Source organism: Copadichromis virginalis, linkage group LG20 (assembly GCF_057382275.1).
Source record: "Copadichromis virginalis isolate Kocher_CV1m ecotype Utaka linkage group LG20, C_Virginalis_male_GT1.1, whole genome shotgun sequence".
NCBI lineage: Eukaryota > Metazoa > Chordata > Actinopteri > Cichliformes > Cichlidae > Copadichromis > Copadichromis virginalis.
This window is the reverse complement of record NC_140637.1, coordinates 17,154,117-17,179,166: the sequence shown is the minus strand read 5'-3', so window position 1 is coordinate 17,179,166 and position 25,050 is coordinate 17,154,117. Positions and strand designations below refer to the sequence as shown.

At 41.3% G+C, this 25,050-nt stretch overlaps 3 protein-coding genes and 1 long non-coding RNA gene across 6 annotated transcripts in view; 2 read left to right on the top strand and 2 right to left on the bottom strand.

Moving 5' to 3' along the window:
• Nucleotides 1–4,291, top strand: part of LOC146684550 (uncharacterized) — a 31,320-nt gene extending 27,029 nt beyond the window's left edge. For all 3 annotated transcript variants that reach the window (XM_085444856.1, XM_085444854.1, XM_085444857.1), the window contains one exon: nt 724–4,291. In XM_085444856.1, coding sequence (XP_085300982.1) covers nt 724–865 — 142 coding nt within the window. In that variant the 3' untranslated portion in view covers nt 866–4,291. The remainder of the gene's footprint in view (nt 1–723) is intronic.
• Nucleotides 4,292–5,207: 916 nt separating this feature from the next.
• LOC146684549 (uncharacterized) lies at nt 5,208–7,592 on the bottom strand. The gene is made up of 2 exons (XM_085444858.1): nt 7,347–7,592; nt 5,208–5,949 (listed from the first exon to the last, which is right to left on the bottom strand). The coding sequence occupies exons 1-2, from the start codon at nt 7,472–7,474 to the stop codon at nt 5,640–5,642; spliced, it is 438 nt and encodes a 145-aa protein (XP_085300984.1). The 5' UTR covers nt 7,475–7,592; the 3' UTR covers nt 5,208–5,639.
• Nucleotides 7,593–8,839: 1,247 nt separating this feature from the next.
• Nucleotides 8,840–22,696, bottom strand: LOC146684547 (uncharacterized). Its single transcript, XM_085444459.1, has 9 exons — nt 21,977–22,696; nt 19,612–19,836; nt 18,794–18,952; nt 13,682–13,753; nt 12,492–13,592; nt 12,265–12,384; nt 10,738–10,787; nt 9,461–10,625; nt 8,840–9,263 (listed from the first exon to the last, which is right to left on the bottom strand). Exons 1-9 carry the CDS (start codon nt 22,586–22,588, stop codon nt 9,108–9,110), a joined length of 3,660 nt encoding a protein of 1,219 aa, XP_085300585.1. The 5' UTR covers nt 22,589–22,696; the 3' UTR covers nt 8,840–9,107.
• On the top strand, nt 16,217–16,845 carry LOC146684548 (uncharacterized). Its single transcript, XR_014917221.1, has 2 exons — nt 16,217–16,423; nt 16,574–16,845. It is a non-coding gene; the product is annotated as an uncharacterized LOC146684548 (long non-coding RNA).
• Nucleotides 22,697–25,050: the final 2,354 nt, after the last annotated feature.

Below are 25,050 nucleotides of genomic sequence, written 5' to 3'. Positions count from 1 at the left end.
GCTGATACTTTCTATGGTCAGGTCACCACATCACTGTAAATCACTTCTAGTTTGTACCTAACTTTAGACCAGATATGATATGCCAATTCTAATATACTCATATTAAAATCCTAAAGCATTAAACATGAAACTTGGGCTTAGTAGTTGGTCCTGAGACAAGACAGGTGAGCAATGATGTAAACTTCAAAGAAGGCAGCATCTTTGATTCTGACCCTGAGCTGCAAAGTTGTCAAATTATGCTTTTTTTAAAGTCCGTGTTTCTTTAGTCCGTTCAAAGATAAATTAATTCTGGGAGTTTGTTGATGTGACATCAGCGATTGTAAGACCAGGGAGAATTTGATTGGATGAGAGAAACCTGGAAATTACAGCCCTGTTTCACTCTGCACCTTTTTACTGTTAACAGGAAGTGTGCACAGGTCGGCCCACATTAACTGGAAATGGATTCAGCTGTGTTTGCATAGGCCAACCTGTCATCGTGTGTGCAGTTGTTTGCATATGACGAGAATCAAACTAGGGTATCTTGTTATTGTGCAGAATGCGCAGGGAGTGTTTTCTTCTCTGTTAGTCTGTATTTGCTTTTACAGTCTCTAACAGCAGTGTGATAAAAACCAAATCAGAAAAAATTTGCACCAATCTGAGGATTTTTAACATTAAGGCTTTTCATTAACAGCGTTATGACATTTAAGAAAATACAGGCCTATCCATGTGGTTTCCCTTTTTTAGGATTTTTGGTTTCCCCAAACACTACACTGACGTGAACAACATGGGCCGGATGCAAAGGCAGAAAGTCCTGGGTCGCTCCTGGAGTGTGCCTGTGATTCGTCACCTGTTTGCCCCCCTGAAGGATTATTTTGAATGTGAATAACAACTGTGAAGCAAATCCTCGCATCAGAGCTGGAGCGGTAAACCTGATGCCTTATCCTGCCCCGCCTTGCTAGTTAGTTTAAACTCTCTGGTCTCTCTTTAGAGGACCGAATGTAGCTTTGACTTTTAGAAATAGTTTGTTCATGAATTCATTTCTTTTTTGTTTTATCCTGTCAGTCATCAGTGATCCTCCACCACCAGCAGGCACAGACACTTTTTGGTTTTTTTTTAAGGTTGCTGTAATCAAACAATTATGTTGCTCAGAACACAGGCCTGCATCATGAAGTGAGCTGAAGTGGTTTGCGAGCCATCTTTGGGCTTTTATGGATCAGTGGAGTCTCCTTGCTTACCTTAATCATGAATGGAAAGATCATAGCCGCTTATCAAATCCACATATTGATTTTAATTAGGTTTTTAATTAAATATGACTGCAATGTTTTTGTCTGACAGGCTACAGTCAGGGTTTTTGGGTTTTTTTACTCTGTATGATGTGAAAAGATGCATGGGAAGTGTTCCTGTTATGGTTCAGTGTCAGCGATTTCAAACTGATAACATGCACGGTTAGTGGTAACTTCATGTCTACAGTGAAGTATACAAGAGCCAATTATATTTCCCTCTGGACCCACAGCAGAGCCAAAACACACTAAATCCTGCACAATATCATTCTATAGTTTTCTATATTATAGAATAAACTCTTCATTAACACTAATGGTGCTATGTAAGTGCTGAATCATGTTTTTGAGACTTCAAAGACATCTTTTGCTTCAGCTTTTCTGACTCTGGCCTTACCTGGCCTAAAATCAGTCACTATAGGATTAATTTGTTCTTTCGCCTGTTTTGCTTAAAAATGAGACACAAATATGTAGACCCTCAGCCCGGTCCAAGGTCCCAGAGAGCCGCTGAACTCCCTTCATGGTGCAGGCCTCCTCACTACCTCAGCAATGGTTTCAAATCTGCAGCTACAGGTGAACACAAACCATTATTGCTTTGTTTCTACGTGATCCGTATTTTATCATGTTTTTATTGTTTAATCCTCCAGGCAGGGATTTTAAGTCTGACCTAATTCTTACTGTGATGAATTTTATTGTGTTTTACTTACATTTTTTAATCTTTAAACACTTTTTTAACTCAGTCTGAAGAATCCCACCATGGTGCTTCTAATAGTGGTGATTTTTACCCCACAGGTGGGCATTTGTGCTACAATTCTGTCTTTTTTAAGGAGTTTTACTTACACAAGATCAAAAATATTTTGAATCTACTTACTGACGACAAGTTGAGTATTTTAATAAGCCACACGAGTCAGACTTTGTCAGAACATGCAGTGTCTACTAAAGTTGGAAATACGGCTTTTTATTTCCAGTGGTTTCTTTTCTGGCCAGTAAAAAAAGTTAATTTCCTGTGTTTTAAAGAATAGTTTAATAGGTTCTGAAACCAACTAAAGCCCTTAACATCATTTGAAGGAACAACCTTTGACTTTATGTTCAAAATCTGTATTTTGTTAAAGGGATATCCACTGGAGTTGAAGTGGGGCTGGACTGGACTTTAATGTAATACCACATTGTACCACAGCATGGTAAACTGGGTCAGTGTAACCCTTATTTAACAACGTAGGCCATTCAAAGTTTGCTAATATTTACAGTCCTGGCCTGGTAATGTTTCTGGGTGTGTACAAAGTACACATCCAGAAACATTTCAACACACCCACTGATAAATGCTGCCCCCTCATGGTGAAAGTTTAAATTCACAGAGGGGAAGTTCTAAAAGTACTTTGAGGCATCTGGCTGCCAAACATTGTTAACAAATTGCATAATTATTAATTTTTAATTTGAAAAATAAAATAAACTGTTAATTCATCTGCCGCGTTCATGTGTAAGACTGTAAAATAAGACTGTCATTGTAGGAAAAAAATGGGGTACAGTAGTGCAACTTTTTATGTAACTTTTAACTGTTTCATAGTTAGATTCAATATTATGTGGCAATTTTTTAAATTTCATAGTGTTTATGTATGTATTTTGTAGTCCAGCATCCATATTTTCTGATTTTTATCAAGCAGTAAACATGAAACTGCACCAGGACATAAGTTTTACAAGTTTAATCAAAACTGCAGCCTCAAACAAGGACCTGAAACGTCTGCTAATCTGCTGATCTAATTACATGGCCTAACAGCTGCAGCCATTTGCTAGAAAAATTACATGATAATCTTTTTTAATTCTATTGTTCAGGTTATGTGTCAAGCAAAAAAAAAAAAAAAAAAAGAAATCATCAGTGATTGTTTCAGTTTCTCAGATGTGCTTTTCTATCCCTGAGGTGACAATAAATTCATAATAATTAACAATCAAATGACAGTTTAGAATTATTTTTATTTTATTTTAGTTATGTTTTTTTTTTTTTTAAGCGCGTTCTCAGTTTCAAGGTCCTAAAATTGCTCTTTTCTCCCCTTTTTTAACCAAATATAAACTGAATAGCTTTTGTGGGAAAATTACTGGTCTGTGGTATTCATGCTCTGTAACATTTTTCTGTAATTCAAAAGCTATAGTTCATTGTTTTGAAAGTGTAATCAGTAGAATGATTAATTGTTACTTCCAGCACTAATTTTTTTGGGATTATGATGATGTTGCTGACTGAGGACGAGGGGGGGGGACAACACACTCGTCATGTCGTGCTGCAGAAAATCGTACTGTAATCATGTTTTTCAGTTCTCCAAACTGCTTGTTGATTAATCAGGTAAATGATGGAGAGACTAATAATAGAAATGCACTGTTTCAAAGCGACATCAGGTAACATCAGTGCTGATGCTTCACACAAACCACTGATGCAGACCTGAACATTTGGTGCTGTTTTTAAAATACTGTTCAGGTGTCAGGTTTAAGTTTGTAATGTTATGTTAGTTTTACTGAAGATTTCGATAATGGTGGCACCCTTCATCCTGAGTCACTGTGTTTGATCACATAATTATTTCGTACTGTCAACGTATTCACACAACAGAGAGGCTGAAAGTAAGATGTTGATTTTTACCTCATTTCTTTTGGGATTTCTAATGGTGCTACTGCAACGGTGCTAACTTTGCATGTTTGTTACACTTTTTTTTTCTCCTCATCTTATGCTGACATTAGTTGAACATGAACTGTGTAGGTTTTTGTTTTGCAGTGTGCTCGGATGTTCAAGTGTCTTTGTTTTAATCAAATGAGAAACAGATGTAGAAAAATATTAGCATGATAGTTAATCATCTTTGAAGGGGGAAAAAACGTTGGGGCATAATGAAAAAGTGTTCATGGGATTTTACTCAGGCATTACAAAAAAAAGGTGCTGTTAAAGGAAAAAGTTTGTCTTTTATTTTCATTTGTCTGAACTAATTTAGCCAAAAATGCCTTTCCTTGAGCCAAAATCTGTATTACTGATAACAAAATAAAGACCAACAAAACCAGGATATCCTGCTCCAGTCTTTTTTTCTTCACACAGTGAAGTAAAGGAAAGCTGCAAAAGAGAATTCATAACATTTACAATGGGCTCTTTAATAATAACAGATGCTGTTAATGTGGGTCTGAAACCAATATGTCCTCAAGATGGACTTCCAAAGCCACGTCTTGAAAACTTTGCCTCACACATTTTTGTGTTGTTTCATGCCCAATTAAACAATAACACCACCCAATTAAAATATAACTTTAATACCAAAAGATGAATTATTCCATTCATATTTTTTCTCAAATAGTCAAATCCATGATAATCTGAAATGCTTGCAGTACACCAACTAATGCAAACTGAATTGCAGCAATCTTTAAATCCCATCTTCTCCACTTATCCAATTAAGCACTGCTGAACAGGTCATGAGACGAGAGGTGGGGTACACACTCGAAAGGTCACCAATCCATCACAGAGACAACCAGTCATGGTCACATTAGAGCAGGGGTGCCCAATCCCGGTCCTCAAGAGCTACCGTCCTGCAGCTTTTAGATGCATCCTTGTTCCCACACACCTGAATCAAATGAATGGCTTGTTATGAGGCCTTTGCCAAACATGATGGCATGCTGAAGAGATCAAACCATTTGATTCAGCTGTGTTGGAGTAGGGATGCATCTAAAAGCTGCAGGATAGTAGCTCTCGAGGACCGGGATTGGGCACCCCTGCATTAGAGTCACCAGTTAACCCAATAAGCAGGTTCTTGGACTATGAGTGAGAACCTGCACAGGCAGATCAGCTGGTTCATTCAAACCCAAAACCACCCAACCAATCCACTTTTATTATTTTTGTGTTTTTAAAAATGGGAGCAAACTAGAAAATTGTCATGTTGTGCTGTGAGAGTATTTTACCCACAGCTGCTGCAGTTACGCGTGCGCCCAATCTTGTTTTGAAGTAATTAAAGATGTTTGCTGTAAAATCATTCAACTCTGGAAAAAGGACAGTTCGAATAAATCATTAAAAGCTCCAAATGAAACTTTTAACAACAACTGTATATGAAATTTGGCTCCTCTCAGAGCCACAGACCATCATTCTGACACAGACCACAGATTTCTAGTTACTTCCATTAAATGAAAGTTTAGCTTCTCCAAAGAAAACACCAACAGACACAGATTTCATTTACTCCATCTGTTCTAGTGGTGACGGTGTAGGACATGTAGATCTGTTTTGTATGACAAGCTGTACGTATGTTTATGTTGGACTGCTGTGGGGACATGACTGTTGCTCTGCAGTTGTAACAACAGCAGGCTGTTTGCAATGCAACCTTTCATACTTTTTATTATGAGTTTTATCTACACAGTGCTGTAAAGAGTCAGAGGTCACTCCAGGGATGATGATGCGGTTTCCCAGGGTTTTAACATCCGCTCCATTGTAGAGGGAGTGGGATTCTGGTTGCTCGGCTCTATGTCCACTTTTGTCACTCCGGGAACCTCCTTTCCCTCCTGAACCAGTTGCATCACCTCTGCAAAGGAGAGCTGCTTTGTCTCTGTGGGTTCAGAAGTTTCTGCTGTGAGTTCAGAGTCTGAATGTGACGACGCCGTCTGGTCCAGCTTCTCAACAGGGCAGCCTCTCATACCGGAAGAAGAGCTCCACTGTTTGTAGCCGGCTCGGTCGATGGGCTCGACAAACCTGTGAGGGGACAACGGGAATAGAGGTTTGTGTTTGATATTTTGTTTCTTTGGAAGGGTGGCATTAAAAAAAAAAAAGTTTGGGCATTAAGGTAAATATCACAAAATGCTTTAACGCATTCACTGCTGATTATTGATCTTAACAAGGTACAATGGAAAAGCAGAGCCTTGTATTCACTCGATTACCATCTTTAACCTTGGAAGTGTATCGTATCTGATATAAGTTTTTGAGACCTCTACGTCATTAGGGTTACAAAAAAAAAAAAATCACACTAATCTCTTTGTATTTAAAAAAAAAAAAAAAGTGCTTTGGAAAATTGTAGTAAAAAAAATACAAACTCATTTGTGCAAATAGATTTTTTTTTTTTTTTAATTTCTTCTAAATCCATCAAAGGGTTCAATAAACACTCAGGTTAAAATTCTAGCAAATGTTTCATGACTCTGGCTTTAGAGGGTCAAGTAGAAACATGAGGTCCTCAAAGACACTTCTCCACTAAATCATTGGAGAGTTGCATTAACAAAACTAAACATGCTGGGTAACACCAAATTAATTAGTCTGCAGTTTCTCAAGCACAGATGCAAACTCTTCTCAGTTCCAGCTTCTCCAGTGCGAGGATGTCCTGCTTTTCTTTAATTTCTAATAATCCTGACATCAGAACTGCTTTGAATATTATTATTTATCTTAACCATGGAAATAATTCTGGTGATGCCGAGCTGGACAACGCATTCCTTCATTCCTTTTTAAAGAATGGCCCAGATTATTCGGTTTGACCACTTCTACAGTTTTAGCTCTCTCTGATAGGTTTATCTCGTCTTCCAGCCTAATGATGGAGTCTCTCACTTGGAAACTGACATCTCTTTGGGACTCTTATTTAAAAATGCAGCTATAAAAATACTAATTAAACACGTTGAATCAATATCTGATATTTTGTTCGCTTCATTTGTCATGAAATAAGACAACAGGCCTCATCAGGGCGACAGACTGCTTCTTAGTCAGTTGCCCAATTACAAATTGAGCCTTGGAAAATGGGGACTTTGCATAATTCAATAACAGCTAAAACTACAAAAAACAAACTTTGAATTAAAGCTGAAAGTCTGCAGTTGAGTCACATCTTGACTGACTTGTAATCCAATGTGAGGCGTACAGAGATAAAGGTAAAGTGCTGTATGTGCGCAGCTGGTTTATTCTGCCATTGATGTAAAATCCTAACAGTAACCATGAAACTGGGATGGAGCGCAAAACACTTTTCATTCTGTAATGTAGTAAACCAGAAAACAACATTTTTAACGTGAATCTCAAACGCTTTTACTTTCTCGTTTTTAATCAATCTAATCAGTGCACACTGGGGTGTAGATAAACACATAAATGATTAACCAGGTGATCCAGGTGTTTCCTACCTGTTGTAGAAGAACAGTTTCAGGTCCAGCAGGTCGGTTTCGGTTCTGTTTACGGACTCCAGACCGTCCACAAACCGCTGATCCGCCTCAAAGTCAAACGAGTCAAACCGTGTAAAAACAAGCTCCATATTCACTCAGCATAACCGACTCTTCATCCTCAGCTGATCTAAAGTAACACCAAAACACCTGCAGCTGCAGACCTGTCCGCCTCCGGTAACAACAAGCGTCAGCAAAGAGGGAACACATCCCGGCCAAAACAACAGGGCTATGAGCTGCAGCGCCCCTGCAGGTGAGTCTCAGTACTGCACCACAAAGTCAAAATGAGGGCGAAGGAAAGCTGGAAGAGGCGTTCCCATCATTTATTCAGGTACAAATGGTAGCAGTTACACAGTGCACATACAGAAGTGCTGTGAGATTAAAGCATTTTAACTCAACATGCAAATTTTTACCACTTTATTTGCTGTTAGGTTGTTAAATTAGGAATATGTGAACCAAATAGGAAGAAAAAAAACCTTAATACATATCTTTCACATTTAATCTAGGTAACTAAGAATAATCTGTAGTATAATATATGTAGACTATGATAAAAATGTAAAGTGTATGTAAAATGTAAATGAGATTGGATGTTGGGCTGGCTGTGGCTCAAAGGTAAAGCAAGTCATCTACTACTTACTCTGCATGCCAAAGTAACCTTGGGCAATACACTTACCCTCAAATTGCTCCAGATGCATTCACTGGAGCCAGAATGTTAGCTAGAAAGCACTAAAAACTGCTGCAGGAACATAATGTGTAGTGAAGCAATGTGAATTCCCAGAGGAAATAGGCAAGTAATCAAATTAGGTAAAACAAATTGACAGGATATGAAGAATTTCTTAGACAAATCGATTGGAGTTTAGCAGGGTTGTTTTTTGCACAGCAAGAAATGCATTTAAAAACTCAAATGCAGTTATTCTACCATTTGTTTTTTGCATTTTTTAAATCTTTCATGTGTGTTTTTGAGTATTTTGTGTCTGGTGGATTACGTCTGAACTCTTTTGGGATGTAGCCAACACTGCTGTGTATGTACTGTGGGTAACAGAGGATGAACACATGTTGTTAGCAGAAATGTGACCCCCGTGTGATTGCGCACCTCCTCCTCTGCCCTGTCCTTGACCACCACCATCATTGGCCGGCTGCCAGCTGAAGGAGGAAGTGTTGCAGCTGATCTGCTCCAGGAAAGCCAGACCTGCTGCCGCTAACACACATTTTTATTTTTAAGTTATCTTTGATGAGCTCAGTTCAGTTTTTTTTAATGTGTCAATTAAAGAGAGAGGAACCGAGGTTGGGTCATGGTCCCGACAAGCGAGGAAATCTTATTATCATCTTAGCGGTTTTCTTTTTTGAGCATGTGACGTAACAACCAGCAGCCCTGCCCTGAAGGAGCCGGTTACTGCAGAGGCAACCAGTTTCTGAAGCTCAAATGAAACCAGGGTGAAATCAACACACGCACAAGATCACAATCAACTTGTTGTTTATTGAATATAACATAAAGTTATTATCTACAAAATACAGTAAAGATATTACAAAATTAATTATAAGCAAGTGAATTAAGGGTTAAGCCCATCTGTGAAAGAAGATGAGTGACTTTAATTGCACCAAAAGCTCTATGAGTTTTCTCAAAGCTCTCCTAAACATCCCACGAAAAGCTGAATTTACATTTTCGAGCCTACAAACTAAATTTGTCTGTGGTGTCAGTGTGAAAGCTGCCGTTTCCCATCATGTTCAGCTGCAAGTGGAGTCTGCAGCTGCTCTGACCGGAGGCGAGTACCTGTGCCTTTGGAGTTTGGTCGGGTTTGATGTTTGTTTCTGCGTGGAGCGAGACGGACGGGCGAAGCAGAAGGTGAGCGTGCTGCTGGAGCTACACTCGTAGCTCCTCTCCTGGTCAAACGGAGAGAAGAAACGTATTGACTTGGACCTGCTGGTCTTATATTCTGTCATTAATATGTTGTTATGATGGGGCAGAGGATGCTAATATCAAGCATGGTCTGTGTTTTGTATAATGAGATGAATGTATGAGGAACTGGTGGGAGCCCTGTCTGTATTTATATAATATAATTTGTATAATTTCCACTCACCTCTGCTGTGACGGTGCTCAGGCCATTTTTGACACCCTGGTTCAGGCTGCTTCCCTTCTCCTCCTTCTGGACTTTGGTGGCCTCCTCTCTCTGCTTCATGAACCTCTGGTTAACGATCCTGGTCACGCTGTCGTTCCTGTTGAGCGGGGCGGCGGGAGGCCTCGTTGGAACGCGTTCCAGGTTCCTCGTGCTACTTTTAGCTTTCTGCCCTGACCCCGGCACTGGTTTGTCTGCCCGCCCGCTCACCCTACGCAGGAACTCTGTCACCAAGCCGTACCGGTTGGCTCCGGTGGACTTGGCGGGCAGCTTGGCGTTGCTCAGGGAGCCGTGGCTCTGCCCAGCACCTGCTCGGGAGCTGGTTTGTCGAGTCCACGCGAGGCCGGACTGATTTTGATGTGCCAGGTTCCACAGAGATCGATCTCTAGAGGTAGATGCAGAGGAGGGGGAGCTCAGATTGGAGGGAGAGGGGAGAGACTGTCTTCGGTACAGTTTAGGTGAGGAGGTGGAGTGTCTGGACCTCTCCCCTCGGCCTGTTATGCCCTCCAGTGAGGCAGAGATGTGGTGAGAGCGGGCAGAGACCAGAGGGGAGTTCAGGGCCCGAGAAGGACTGCTTCTCGTGGTGCTCAACCCTTGAGTCGCATCTGTCTGCTGACCAACACTCACCATCTGTGGTTTCATATGGGTCTGAGTACCGGAGCAGGACACATCCACCCATCCCCGGCCTGCTAATCTTTCTCTCTTTTCCTGTGGGCTGTCTTGACGCTTCTGCCTCCAGCCGGCTGTCATTTCCTTCATGTCATCGCTCAGATTGGCAGATGAGCCCAGACAGAGCTGTGAGAAGGAGGTTGGCGGCGTGCACCAGGGAGAGGGCGTGTCCACGGATCCTCTGTCTGGGCTTTGCTTCAGCTGAGCCAGCTGGACTCTGCGGGCTGACGGGGGGCTGTAGTAGATGCGGACGGTAGACTTCTCTGGAGCAGTATGGCTTCTGTCCAAGGACATCTGCTCAAAGTCAAGATCAGGGAAGCTAAGCGGCATGATTAGATGGTCCCACGTCTTAACTGGGTCCTCTCGGTCAAGCTGGGCAGCCTCTTGGCTCAGATAGCACCAGTTCTTCCTCTGAGAGCTGCACGGAGGAAACTGCCGTCTGAGTCTTTTTCCTGTCGAGCTGCAGGTTCAGATTTTTTTGTAAAAAAACCACAAAGACACCAGGTGATGTATGAGTTACAACTTCAGTGAACTTATGAAAAACATATGACAGTTTGTGGAACAACACAGACCTGTCAGCTTCACGGTGTCGACCACATTGAAAAACACCCCCAACACGACGCTGAGCCAAGAGAGAAAGAAAATGTCACCAAACATTACGTCAGATACTTCAGAAACTAAAACCCAAGAAAAAAATGCACAAACTTGTTGTAAGCAATTTTATGTAGGGACTATTTCTCTTTAGTGTGTTCATCCGCCACTGCGTCACTGTACAGAACAAACAGAGCATCTGACACGATGATTAAAAGAGACAGAAATGTGAAATGGTGAAAGTTGCAGTGGTCCTGATCCTTCTACAAAATAGCCAATCACCACTGGGAGACAAAAGAACCAATCATGTTGTTTCACAGATGCTTGCACAGTTGAGGTTTACACAGTTTTAACCTTGTGCTGTCAGTCAGATTCTACTGTTCTATTGATGCTTGCATGGCTAACCGGATGTAAGGTGAACTTAACTTTACTTTTGTGGTTGGTGTTGATCATGTGGCCACTCTCATTATTAAAGCTATATTGTCATCTAATTGAATGTGGTGTAAGAGTGAAACTTGCAAGAAAAAAAAAGCTTTTTAAACCTTATTTTAGGGGGAAATAATATAAAATTATATAACATCTAAAAACCACTGCTCACAACAAGGGTCCTGGATATTTATGAGAAACCAGGCCATGATTTCTGCAAAGAAGTGTTGATGCTTTGTTTTGCCGCAATGTGAGCGTCAGTGCTCCAAAACTGGGCAGCTGACACAAAAAAATCTAAGCTGTCTCTTTTGGGTGAACTGTCGCTTTAAAGCCCATTGTCTGCAAAATCAATAATGTTTCCGTCGCTTCCCCTTATTTGCTCTTGATAATTTAACACTAACAATTACGTTAGGGTTTAATAATTAATATCACGCATCTATAGTTGTTTGGTATTTTGGCACGTCTGTGTTATTAACTAACCAAACCTTCAGAAACATTTGAATTTGCTGTTCGTTATCTGGACAAAGCATTGTAAACTCATAACAGAGATAACCCCAGAGACATATAGGCTCCAATAAGTCTTCAATAAAGCCTAATAAAGCTGCTGGAGAGCCTGTAGAGTCTTTATTTTTTTCATCACTTCAAACTAAATGTTAAGTAAAAGAGTTAAGAGTAAAATAGGGATTACAGTCCAGTCAGTGGGTTAAGAAGGAAAAAAACTGTTGAAATAATAAATCTGATCCTAAATCATGCTGTGCATCGAAACTGCTTTTCTTTATTGAATAACAAAGGAGATGGAAATGATCATTCAGGAGAACTTGAAGGACTGCAGAGAATCGTTTGAGCGTTTTCGTGCTGCATGTTTGAAAATGCCTGTCCTGTTTGGCTGCAGCCCCCTTCAAAAGATTAGCCTAAATACTCTGGCATGAGTGTTTTCATGATGCCCGCTGAACCGACTGTCAGGCGGACACAAGGCCAGGGAGACAGATCATCGGCAGGACTTCCCGCTGTATCACGCAACCTCACACACAGCCTCACACACAGCGGGGCACACATGCCTGAGGCGTAAACACCATCCTTACCTCAGCTGGCTTGCCCGGCGTGGCCTTGGCCTTACTGTCACATTCAATCCACTCATCCTGAAGCTCTGCAGCGAGGTCTTGCAACAATCCTTTCAGCACTGACATTGCTTTCTCTCTATCCTGAATAAAAAAGCCCAAATATATTTGAATATTCGACAGCTTTGCGTGTTTTTTTAAGTGTCATAATGAGCATGAGCAGAGTTTATTTATGCCATCTTTCACTGTACCTGTTTTCCTTCTATGTCAGGTCCTTTGACTTGACACCACTGATGGAGGATCCAAAGAATCTGCAATGAAAGCTGCGTTCTTGGATCCCTGCACTTCTCACCGAGGCCCCATTGAACAGAAGGTGCTTTCCTCGTTTGTTTTTCTGTCTTCTTCGGCTCTCCACACTCCTGCTTACTCTCTGACTCCACGTCAGGATTTCCACAGAGGAAAGGGAAACTGTAGGAGTCCCAGACCTTCTTAACTGAGTTTAACTGTGTATCTTTGGCTGTTAGAAGCATCTCCACCCGCCCGATGAAAGCCAACAGCATCGCCTCTAAAAGTTCCAAAGCCTCATTCAGAGAAATCTTCTGTGCCTTTCCGTTACAGTCTATTGGCGAGGCGAACGTGCGCGAGGGAGACGAGCTGTGGCCATTTTTGGGTGATGTAATCAGGAGCTGTATGGCTGAACTCAAAATGCAGGCATGGTCTCTGAGAGCAAGCAGAGCTTCGTAGTCCTTCAAAGTCATCTCTTGGAGTTTTTTGTTGTCATCACTCTCTTGACTGTCTGAGGGATCCCACTCGCCTCCCACAGGACCCTCTCGAGTGATCATCCTTTCAGTCTCCTCATCGCCTTTTCTTTTCTCTGACCCTTCATCCTGACCCAGCTCGTACATCACGGGTCCCATTTTTATGCTTTTCTCCTTTCCATCTGTGTCCTTCATCGCAACACTCGCTGTCATATTTCCCTCCGAAACATCCCGATTCTCTTCATCTGGCTCTTCCCCTCCTCCTCCACCTCCAATTTTCTCCCTGAGGTCGCTCATTTCTGCTCGCAGACCACGGTTCTCCACCTCCAGTTCAACGATGCGCCGGCTCAGAAGTGTGGCCTCCTCTTCCACCAGTTTAAGATGAACTTTGACCTGCGCCTCCCTGGCGTGGGCGTAGCTTTGCTTGCCTTCAGGTGATTGGGCGGCGTCCACGTCACCGTAGGCTGAGCGGTATTTGGCCAGCTCCTCGCGCATCACCTCACTCTCTGATACCAATTTGGTGAGCTTCTTGCACATGAGAGCTAATTCCTCTTTGGCAAAGTGGAGTTGGCACTTGAGATCGGCGCTGTCATCCTTTTGGCAAATCAAACAGCAGTGACGACAGTCATGATGACATGAAATAACTCACGGATGCAGCCATGTTTAGAAACAAATATACAAACCTCAATCTGCTGAGAGAGCCTCTTCTCTGCCCTGCTGGCCGTCGATCTGATGCTTTTCTTCTTCAAAGAGCTCTAAGAAATAAAAATAAGAGTTTGATCACACACACAAGACAAACAGTGATAGTTTACTAGGTTAAGATTTTCTGGAGCGAACTTCTTTGTATTTGTCCCAAAAAGTCGATTCTGTTCATCTGGACGTAGCTGTTTAGTGGGAGAAATGTTTCGTCCTTCATCCAAGTGACTTCTTCAGTCTGCAAAACTAAATGTCCTTACCTTGATGATTAAGAATGCATCGAGACGTCTTTGTGTTTATGTTTCTTTCTTTCTTTTGGTTTTTGGTTTTAACCACAACTGTGTGAAATTTAATAAACATATTAAAGAAAAAAACTTTTTCTACATTACATTGATGATGAACATTTCCAGCTCCATATTTTTGTCCTTTGACTCCAACAGTAGCTTTGCCTGATTTATAATTCATCTAACTGTATTAAATAAGAACTTGGCTACAGAACTACAGACTAAAACCATAAACTCATCAAGAAAGTTATCCAAAGAATCTTTTTTTAATTTTTTTTAGATATTTCTACACAAAATTATTATTATTTTTATTAAAACCAGGGGAGTCACCTCCTGCTGGACATGAGAAAGAACGCAGGCCAACTTTCCTCTCATTGACTGATTTGAACAGCAGGTCAGTGGGGGTTGCAATAACTTCATTCAGTAACTTGAAGTAACAGTGTAATGGTGTTTCGCATGTCTCTCACATGATTTTTGGCCCCCTCCTCTTTACAAAGTCGCTTCAGTTCTTTGAGGTTTGCGGGGATTCACTTTTGCTCCGTTAACATTCAACAGCATTTCAGTCATGTTGAGGTCTGGACTCTGACTCGGCCATCGTAACCTTGATTCTTTTCTTCAGTCAGTGTGTTGTAGATGTGCTTCTGTGTTTTAGCTGTCGGACAGGTGGCCTCATGTTTGAGGAGTTCGTGGTCGATGGTGCACAGATCTAGTGACTGCAGAACAAGTTCACGTCATCGCTCCTCACCACTGTGCTGACAGCTGGTATGAGGTGTTTGTGCTGATCTGCTGTGTTTGGCTGTGAATTATGACCAAACATCTCCAAACTGGTCTCATTTGTCCAAAGCACATTGTTCCAGAAGTTTAAGCCATGCTGCTGTGTCATTTTTACAAAGGTGATTTTTCCCAGCAACTCTCGGTACTTGTTCAGCCTTTTTCTGATTTTACTGTTACAAACTTGAACTTGACATACCAACTGAGGCCCGTAGAGTCTGTAGCTTCTAGGATTTTTGTAGTTTCATGAGCGTTGCTCAGTCTGACCTTGGTTGTCCCAACAAATTCCCTCCAACTGCACGGCAAATTGGCAGAAATTTGCCTACAATACTTTGGCATTTTGTTAACATACCTGTAAGGTCCAGAACAGCAAACTATCAAAACCTCTGCTTTTATAGCGTGCTGATCATCAATCAATCACTTACATTTGATTAATAGCACCTGGCTCCTACTGTCCCTCTTAATTCCTATAGAACCAGTAAGGCTGTACTTAGTTTCTTGCTCTTTACATCACTGAAAACAAGGAAAAGACAAATCTGAAGTTTAATTTAAAAATATAAAGGCAGGTAAAGGAATAGTTCAACATTTGTTTCTGATGATTACATAAGAAAATTAATAACACACTAAAATTTGTTCAGTGAGAGGGTATAGCATGTTTATAGATTCTAAATTTACATGATGTTTGTGTAACATCAGTTTATGAGCTGGACACCACGACTTCCTGGAGACTTGCTAACCACAACAAGTTCATTCTTCTGTTATTTTCTGTGTAAATTAAACAAATTAGTTATAAAATGCTAATTAATAAGCTTTAAAAATGCTTGTAGAAGGATTTACAAACCTCTGCAGGCATGAAAGTCGTGCTGATCTTCTCTGCAAGAAAGCAAATAAGCATATTTCCCAAAATGTTTAGCTAATCCTTTAAGTAAGTATTCATCATGCTCTTGCACTACTTCTCAGAGATGCCTAAAAGGCGCTAAATGTGACATTTTCTCTCCTCCGAGTTCTTCCCGTCTCTACTTGAGTCAGTTTGTAGGTCTGAGTATGTCAGGAATGTAAGCTTCTGTCAGGCAGCATTTTCTTCCTCTTAAACACTCGACAGGATTTCACTGTGTTAATAATAGTCAGGCTAGAAGGAGCAAACACAGAGAGGGAGTTACACTTTTTGAATTCAAGGCCGGTGGGCATGGAGGCTCAATAGATTTGGGTTACTGTGACCGGAAATTTGTCGTTCCTAATAAGTAAAGATGGAATTAAATGGTAATATTTCTTTAACTGTAAAATTATTGTCTTTGTTTCAGCTTTTGTCCTCTTACTACAAGTCTATGCTCAGCTTGTGCAGCTACACATTTACGTTTAACTCAAACAGCCTCAAAAACATCGGGCAGCAGAGTGAATTTCTGGCATACTCACCCTCCTTCACAATATATCCATGCTGTGTTTTTTTGCTGGTTAGATTGGGTAATCTAAGTGGATTTCCCTGTTGGGATCAAAGGGACTAGCAGCTGTCTCAGATGAGTGGAGCAGACTGAGCTCGTGCCAAAGCACCGAATCCTGGATTAAACCGCACACGTGTCACTGGAGTGCACACTGGTGCTCAAAGGAGGCAGAAGAAAAGGTGGATGGGGTGTGGAGGCTGAAGTTTGATCAAAGCGTGCTGAGTGATGGCTGTAGGTCAGTATGTCTGTGCACCAACCAACACCCTCCTTTCTTGATGCCCTAATACACACTCATCCAGATTTATCCAAGCTTAATAAGAGCAGTAAGAAAAAGAAAGTGAGTCTATTTTTGTAATCTCTCTACTTTTTTTTTCTGCCCTGTCAGCCGACGATGTCAGCTGTGCCTGGAGTTCAGCATACCAGGCTGCTTCGCCCATCCCCGGCACCAGGCAGCTGCCGGCCGAGCCCTCCGCTCATATAAGTGATCTGCACTGGGATCGTGTGTCACCTGACATCAGGGTGACAGAGGGATGAGGGGGACAGCTGTCTGGATGGGTGCAGCTGTGCAGGGTAATGGAAAGGAGGATGCCTGACCCGAGCGATGAAAGTTTGTGTTTCTCTCAAGGTTGACCTAAATACACACATCCCTTAAAGACACGCATTGAGGTGTATGAAGAACCCCCTTTTGCAATTATCAGCAGCTCTTGAGAGATTTTAAAGAAGTTTCTTTTTTAATTTAATCAATTCGATTAGATTTGTCATGTCTGATTGACAGATCTGTGCACTCGTTTCAATCTCATTTTCAGCTCCAGGTCATAATAATTTAGTTAACAGTCAAGTCTGTCCCAAGGTCAGTAATGAGACCATAAACAAGAGCTGTTTGTTACTATGTACGCCACCTAAGGCTTAAAATTCCCTCCACACCATCCATGAATTAAGGATCTAGTGTGAAAATTCAAAGCTTTTAAAGAGGATCTAGTTTTCCTTTCTTTTTTCTGTCATACATGCTGTTACAGTGTAACAGTATGAAACCAAGCATTTGGTTTCAAGAGGTCTCTTTTTATTTTTAGCTCTGTATGATGTCACTCAGAATGGATATCCTTAATATGGTCCCAGCCCCACAAAACAACTTTCTTCTGATTGGCTGCCCCTCAAAAACAGAAGGTTAGCCAATCAGAAGAAAGTTGTTTTATAAGGGGAGGAGCAGATAGAGACAGAGTAAGAACTGAGAGGCCCAGAATAAGATAATCATCATGTTAAACTTAATCAGCGTGCCTTCTATCATCAAATTCTGCACCGTGAACCTCAAACATCCGGTTGCAGTTGCAGCAGTCTAAGATGATCTCCTTCTCCCATCCACCTCCTCTACGGCTTCCTGGGGGACACCAAGGTGTTCCCAACCCAGCCGAGAGATGTAATGTCTGCAGCCTGATCCTTCGTCTACCCTGAGGCCTTCTTTCAGTACCACCTCACCAGTGAGCCCTGGTTGGAGGTCCAAACCACCTCAACTGGCTCCTTTTGGTGCAGATCTACTCTGAGGCCTGAATGGCTAAGCTCCTCCCTCTAGATTGATATATTTATTTGTCCACGTAGGGAAACTGGATTGTAGCGGAAATCACGTGACATTTTCATGCACACAGACACTTTCACTGCACCTTAGGATGTTTTTGTCAGTCAAAAAGGGCATCCAATGTGTTGCCAATATTTAGAAATGTAATGCATTCAGGAATAAAACCCTTTAGAGCTATTTCCTGTGAACAGAGGAGGGCAATATCACCCTGCAGATATCAATAGTTTAAAAGAGGAGGTAAGTGGAAGGCTCTCGTCATGTACAATAAGGCAGACTCAGCATTTCAGTTCCCAGCAGTTTATTGGTTGTTGTTACAGCCTTTCTACCAGAGCTTTTGTCTCTTGGAAATATTTTTAAACCAACAAATTGTGTAAAGGAGTCCCCCCCCCCCCCCCCCCCCCTCCAACCCTGAGGGAAGCTCGTGGTCTGCTCATTTTCTCTGAAAGTAAAGTTCCTACTCTGACCTGCAGTGTTCTGCTGCCAAGAAAATCAACAATCCAAAAAACCCAAACAAGACAGAAGGGAAAATTCTGCTTCCAGCAGTTTTTCTGCTGTCAAACACAGACGAAAAGTCAATAAATAAATAAAAATTCTGCTTCAGTCTTTGGTTTTCCTAGAAGAGTATGTAATAAGTATGTCTTCTAACCCCCTAGAGAGTTGGTAGACAAAGTGCAGGGGGGTCTGTAAGACGCTGTAATGCTACATGGCTCTTCACCAGATGTCATTTCATGACCATGTAAGAGTGACTGGTCTAAAACCTCTGTGGCCTGAAGGTTTAGGGGACCAGGAACACTTATGAATGCTTTCCAAATATTTGGCATCATATGACTGTTAAAAGAAGATCTCAAAGGGTGAGTAAAAAGTGGTGCTAGCTGTTTCGAACACTTACACAGACATTGTCCAGGTCAGGACTTTTCCAAGGTGACAGTCTCTAAAAAAACTGCAGGACCTTTGTCTTTTGAGGTCTCCTTCAAACATTCTTTATTAAATTTAATATTTTTTTTTACCAAAGGGTCTTTGATGTAAAATGCTCACCTCTCTGGTTTTATCCAGCTCAGTCTGTAAGACCTGCTTGGCCACTTCCAGTTCCTGAGTCTTTTCACGCAGCACCTCGTTTTCCCACTCCAAGTGGGAGTTCTTCTTCTGCACCGCCTCTAGCTCGTTGTACAGGCGGAGTGACACGCTCTTTGCAACCTGCAGGTGAAGCACAAAGTAGGTTAAGACAGTAAAAGTGCTGCGAATGAAGTTTTTTTTTTTTTTGATTGTCTGTTTATTTGTTTTCTCGTGAGTGTTATTTTCTGAGTGAGTGAGTTTTTAGAGCAGTTGATTTGGTTAAAGCCGAGAAACTTTTACAAGAAAATTCTTGTGACGGGAACTGAGCCATGAGTCGATGGAGGGGGCGAAGGAGGGTGAGGCTGTAAGGAATCCAATAGTGCGCACACACACACATTGGCCTGGTTGACAGAAACAGAATCTGGTTGCCTCAGTTCAACGACGGTGATTCTGCTTACGATCACTCTCCTTTTATCGTTCAGTCCTCACGCAGAACAGCCGACCACACGCAGTAATTATGCTACAGAAATATAAACAGGATGCATGATGAAAACTTTTCAGTCTAATGACATTCTTGTGGTGCAGATGAACAGCAGGGAGTACTTTACAGCCATGACTCAGGGTTAAAGCCTGTATGAACAACACGATCAGCGTTTAGCGCGCCGTGATGAAAGTAGGTTTGTGGTTCTGCAGTAAAAGTTCACTTTGATGTTTTAGGTGAGTCAGTTTTCAGAGAAGGAGCTTAATTACAGTCTGTTGGTAGTGAGAGTTTGTGCAAAAAGACCACCCGACTTTCTGACCTTGATGTCGTGCTCCAGGCTCCGGACCAGCTCCCCGTCCACCTGTCCGGTCTGAGCCACTCGGATGCTGCGGCGCTCGGCCTTGCGGAGGCGATACTGCAGGATGCGACACGTCTTGTTGGCCTGCTCCAGCTGCAGCCGCAGCTCCTGCAGCTGGTAAATCTCCTCCTCCTGGAACATGTCGCGCATTTCCAGCATCTCACAGCGCAGCTCCTCCACCTCATCCTGGGACAGATGACACAGAAATAATTAAACCACGAGTCAAGGCATTTTCTCCTTTCTTTCTTCCCCTTTTCCCTTCTTATTTCATCCAGTCCTTTCCTTCTTCCTTGGCCCCTTCCTCCAAATTCTTCTCTTCCCTCCATCCTTCCTAACTCCCTTTGTTCCTTGTCTTTTAATTCTGCTTTCTTTCCTTACCCTTTTTTCTTTCCTTGTCCTGTTTGTGGTGCCCTTTTTTCTTCCTTCCTGCCCTTCCTTCCATCATTCCTTCCCTCCTTTCTTCCTTTGTTGATTTTTCCTTTCTTATCTATTCCATCCTTCCCTCTTCCATCACTTGTTCCTTCCTTCCCTCCTTTCCACTCTTTTCTTCCTTCCTTTCTTACTTTTTCCTTCCTCCCTCTTCTCTTGCTTCATCTTTCTCCCTTGAGTATTCCTTCCTTCCTTAACCCTTCCCTCATCCCATCCCTCCTACAGTACACCATGCTGAGATAAGCCAAGTTTTAGTTGTTTGGAAATCACCTCGTTAGTGGAAAAATACTATTTTATGTCTGCCAAACTGTTTCATCTTTAGCACAGATTTTTCATAGAATCAGCTAAATTATTTGGAACAAATTATATGCTTGAGTGACAGGGTGCTAGTAACAAAGTGCCTAAATATACAGTTTAAAACAGGTTCTTTGCTATGTGGTCTGTAGACACAATACTGTTTCATCTCTTGAGTTAGGCATGTTTTTCTTGCTAGATCGATTCATAGGTTTGTGTTCTGTGGGTTAACATACAAAGATTAATTAATTAATTTAAAAAAAAAAACTCTGAAAATGCTCAGGTACAAGAACTGGACTACAATTGAGAGAGAAAAGCAGCCAATGTCCAAAGAAAAACGTTACATGAATGTCTGGCTACTTAGAGGCAAAATATAAATAAATGAGGCTCCAGACTTTTGCACAACACTGTGAATATCAGAAAGTTATATTTTCCCATTTTCCCCGTTAACTTAAATCCAGGTGTTATGGTGGCATTAGAGACTGAAAACAACTAAGTGAAACATGGATTCACTCTTTACTCAGCTGGGATGCTACTCTGCTACATGTGCTGCAAGCAATGCTTCGAGTGTTATAAACAATAAGATCCTATCTACTGGACAAACTACGGGTTAATGCCATGTATAAATTACTTAAAAAATATTTTTGTACACATATTCATTAAAAAACATATTGGCTAATATTAGCCTAACTAACTGATTTATGACTTAAGCTCTAATTGTTATATTTTCCAGTTTGATGCCTAAATGGCCATTTTGTGCTTTGTACGTACCCTTCAAAGTGTCTGATCACTTTAATGACCACAGTTTGAATCTGCACTTACAAGGTGAAGTTATGTCACAGAAGTGAGCATCTAGGGCAGAAAGAGGGATTTGGGGCTATTTTTTGTACATGTTGTTTCCAGCATATTCTAAGTCATGAAACGTTTTCTCAGAAAGCTTGACTCACACTCAGAAAGTCTGAATATCTGGACATCAGCAGCTTCGATTATGACCTTTTTTTTTTTTTTTTATCAAGGTACAGCTCTGAATAAGTGGATCATCCCTTTAAAGGTGAAAGTGGAAAACGGACATTGCCATTGGGCTTGTAGATGGACTTGCTCAGCAGTACTCCACTAACAAAACTCTGCAACCACCAATTTATAATCAAACCCCAGTTTCCAGATATATTCCTGCAAACTGGTGATCTGCTGCATCAAGTTACAGAGTAATTTCCTCAGTTGGACCAATAAAATGCCCTTGCAGTCAGGAGTTACTCATCTAATCACCAGCTCAGTCAGCAGTTACTCAGCTACTGTAAAAATCTGAGTAAGTGTGGGTTTGTTCCATAATTTATTTAGGTCAGTAGTGACTTTTGACTCTTGTATTAGAGCCACTTGCTCTGCGCTCACTAAAGAAGACTGGCCTGATCTAAACATTTGCAGAAAATCGGCTCTGGTGTTGAGCTGAGGGTCCTCCCACAGAAACTCACAGGCTCTCATAAACAAGCAAAACCTACATGCACGGAGTTTATACAGAAAGGTAGATGCTGCATTTCGTGAAAACCAAATTGAATTCGCTAATTGCATTAAGCTAATTTAATTAATCAAATTAGATCAAACTTACTTTCAAATACTCGTTCTCTGATCTCAGATCTTCCAATTCCCTGACGAGGTCTTCGGTTGTTTCCCCCATCATAAGATTCATAAACGCCCCCGAGGAGTTGAACAAACTAAAGCCCCCTGCGGCAGCCTCCGCCTGGAGAACGCAGATATCTCTCTCCGCTTTTGCGCACGGTTTGCCGTCGCCTGCGCCCTCGCTATCCGGGGTCACGTAAGCTTTGCCGTCTATCCAGCTTAAGTCAGAGTCGTGCTTGTTACCGTCCGACGGGCAGTCAGAGATTTCCGAGCTGCTGTCCGAGGAGGACAGTTTCCCCGACAGGCAGCCGGAGTCTTTGCTCAAATCCTCCGAAGCGTTGCTGGCGTCGGAGAGTTTCCTCTGTGCGCCGGGGCTCCTCTGGCACTCGGAGCTGACACCTGATGACACTTTCCCTGCTCTCTTTTCCTGCGGTCCCGCAGTTTTTACCTCCTTCACAGGGTCGCACTGACCCGTGAATTGTGCCTCCTTTGAATAGGAGCCATCATTGGAGGATGGATCCTTCTTCTCTTGGTGCGCCCTGGCTTGTTTCTGGCTGCGGAGTGCAGTCTTCAGGCTCTTATCGCCGTCTTTGTTCGTCATTTTCTCTTTAGCTTTTAAACAGAAAATCTAAGATGATCATTACAGTTTTAAACTAGTGTTAAAATATCAAAATTCACAGCTCACAGACTCTGAACACCCGACTAGCTGCTCTGCATCCTCAGCACTGAAACTTTGCCAAAGCGCACTCACAGAAGAAGTCACAGTGTCACGTTACCGCAGCTTAGAACGGACTTCCGGTCGTTTTCTCTGCTTTTTCTTTTTTTCTCCATTTATCTTGGTCAGAGTACATATTATGTTTATTCTACACACACTCTCCCAGAACATTCAACTGTGGCTACAAACCAGCATGAATTTGAAAACAAATCCGATATTAAAAATGTTGTGTAGGCCTAGGATAAAAATAAACTTAAATGATTAAGTTTATTTTGTAAATTTCCATACAAAAGATACAATTTTAAGTGTTTGTTACCTCGTGTTTTCATATTGCTATCATACTGTTATCATCCCATACGCCTGATGTAGAGAGGCAGTTTGGAGGCTTTTATTTTGACGGTTTTCCGGTCTCTCTTTGATTCTTAAGCAGTTTTTTCCACTTTCTCCTTCTGGAAATCTGACAAGCAATTAACCCAACTAACCGACTACTACTATGAATAAATTATCTTAATTCCCAGTTACATTTTTTATCCGCCTCTAACAAACTACATTTGCATGTTTTAGCTCATAATAATCTTTTTATATATACCAGGTCTTTTTGCAGCTCCTCACTGATGCTCTATTCGCATCAATTCAGTTCAGCTCATCTGCTTTTCAGCCAGCTTTCTTCTGATTGGCTGCACCTTGCATGCCATACACAGGGTTAGAACAGTAGGTGGTGCTGCTGTAATAAGAAAAAAAAGAAAAGAAAAAGAAAACAGAGCAAGGAGTAGAAAAAAATGCCTGAAATAGAGCATTTAGCTCAGATGAAGCCTGAGTTTTGTGGCTCACAAGGATTGCTTGTACCTCATTATTTTAAACCTTGCTTAGCATTTCATCTTCCATTGTATATATTACAGAAAATAAGTTCAAACATTACAGGTCTCCCCTTTAAAAGGGTGTTTGCACAATTCCCCTCTGTGTAGTGTTGCTCTAATTTAATATTAGTTTTAAACTGAAATTTATTTTTGAAATATTGACCAGTGTCTGCAAAAATAAAATAAAAAATTAGCAGAATGAATAAAGCAAGAGGGATGTTTGTGTAAAGCTGCCACCTTGTGGATAATGGAGCTGTGTTTGAAAGGACCATAGGCAGGTCTTTGTGGTTTGTAACGGACATGAGATGTTTCCTCTTCCAGCTAACAACAACCTAAATCTTCATCGGGCAGCTATTATGCTATTAAACAGCTGTTATAATAACCAAACAGTCGGGTTCCTCCCCCATCGTCCTTCCACACCTCAGTCACACCTTTGCTCTCTGGATACAGGAGTGGATGAGTGGAGATGCACAGGGTGATGTCCATGAAGACACCCGTCACGGAACAGGCACAAAAAAAAGGCTCTTAAGATAATGTTGATAATGCTTCCATTGAGTCAAGTGTCAAAACCACCTGCTTTTCAGCTGACTACATAAGCGGCTCTTTTTCTGCCACATTTTTCAGTGATAGCGTTAATGGGTTATGAATCATTTACTAGTGCTTTATGAACCATTATAAGAACATCTGGGTTGTCAGGTTGTGAAAAATAACATTTTTCTTTTTTAATCTTCAGTGTTCAGAAAGAGCTGATCTTAACTTCTAAGGAGCTTGTGAAGAAAGCAACTGGACTTCTTTAAATTACTTTTAGATGTTTCACTTCTTATCCAAGCATTCAAGAGGCTTCTTGGTGCACTGCAATCCATTTACAACAATTTTTATAATAATGACTTAACATGGAGAACCCTCTTGGATGAGAGGTGAAATTTCCTCAAGAATTCAGTCCAAGCTCCTTAGACTACAATGAACTGGATGGCTGAGAAGCTACACAGACAAACTGATCTTACCTTCTGCACAAACGCTACAGTGCATCTGCACCACAATGCATTTGCACCACAATGCATTTACAACAATTTATTGTAATAATGACTTAACATTTATGTGCACTTAAAGGCTTATTAAAGAGAATGAACTCTTTGCCATTTATTGATGGGCTTCTGTACTGCCTCACTGCATTTTATCATCTCAACATGAATCAATTAAATATCTTAGTGGGTGCTTTATAAGAAATTCAATGGCATGTGGAAATGTAGGCTTTATATCACAGGGCTGACACAATTAAACCATATTCCTTAATGATTTGGTTGAATTAATATAGATTTATAGTCTAATTATTGGATAAAATGTAATATTTCAGCAATTGAAAAATGAAAACTAGCACTTAGTTTGTAGCACAAAATAACACTGATTTTCCTTTTTCCTGCTAAAAAAATTCAGGCAAGGAAGCTTAAAAGAAAATTAAAAGAAAACCTAAAAGAAAATTCCACAATGTTA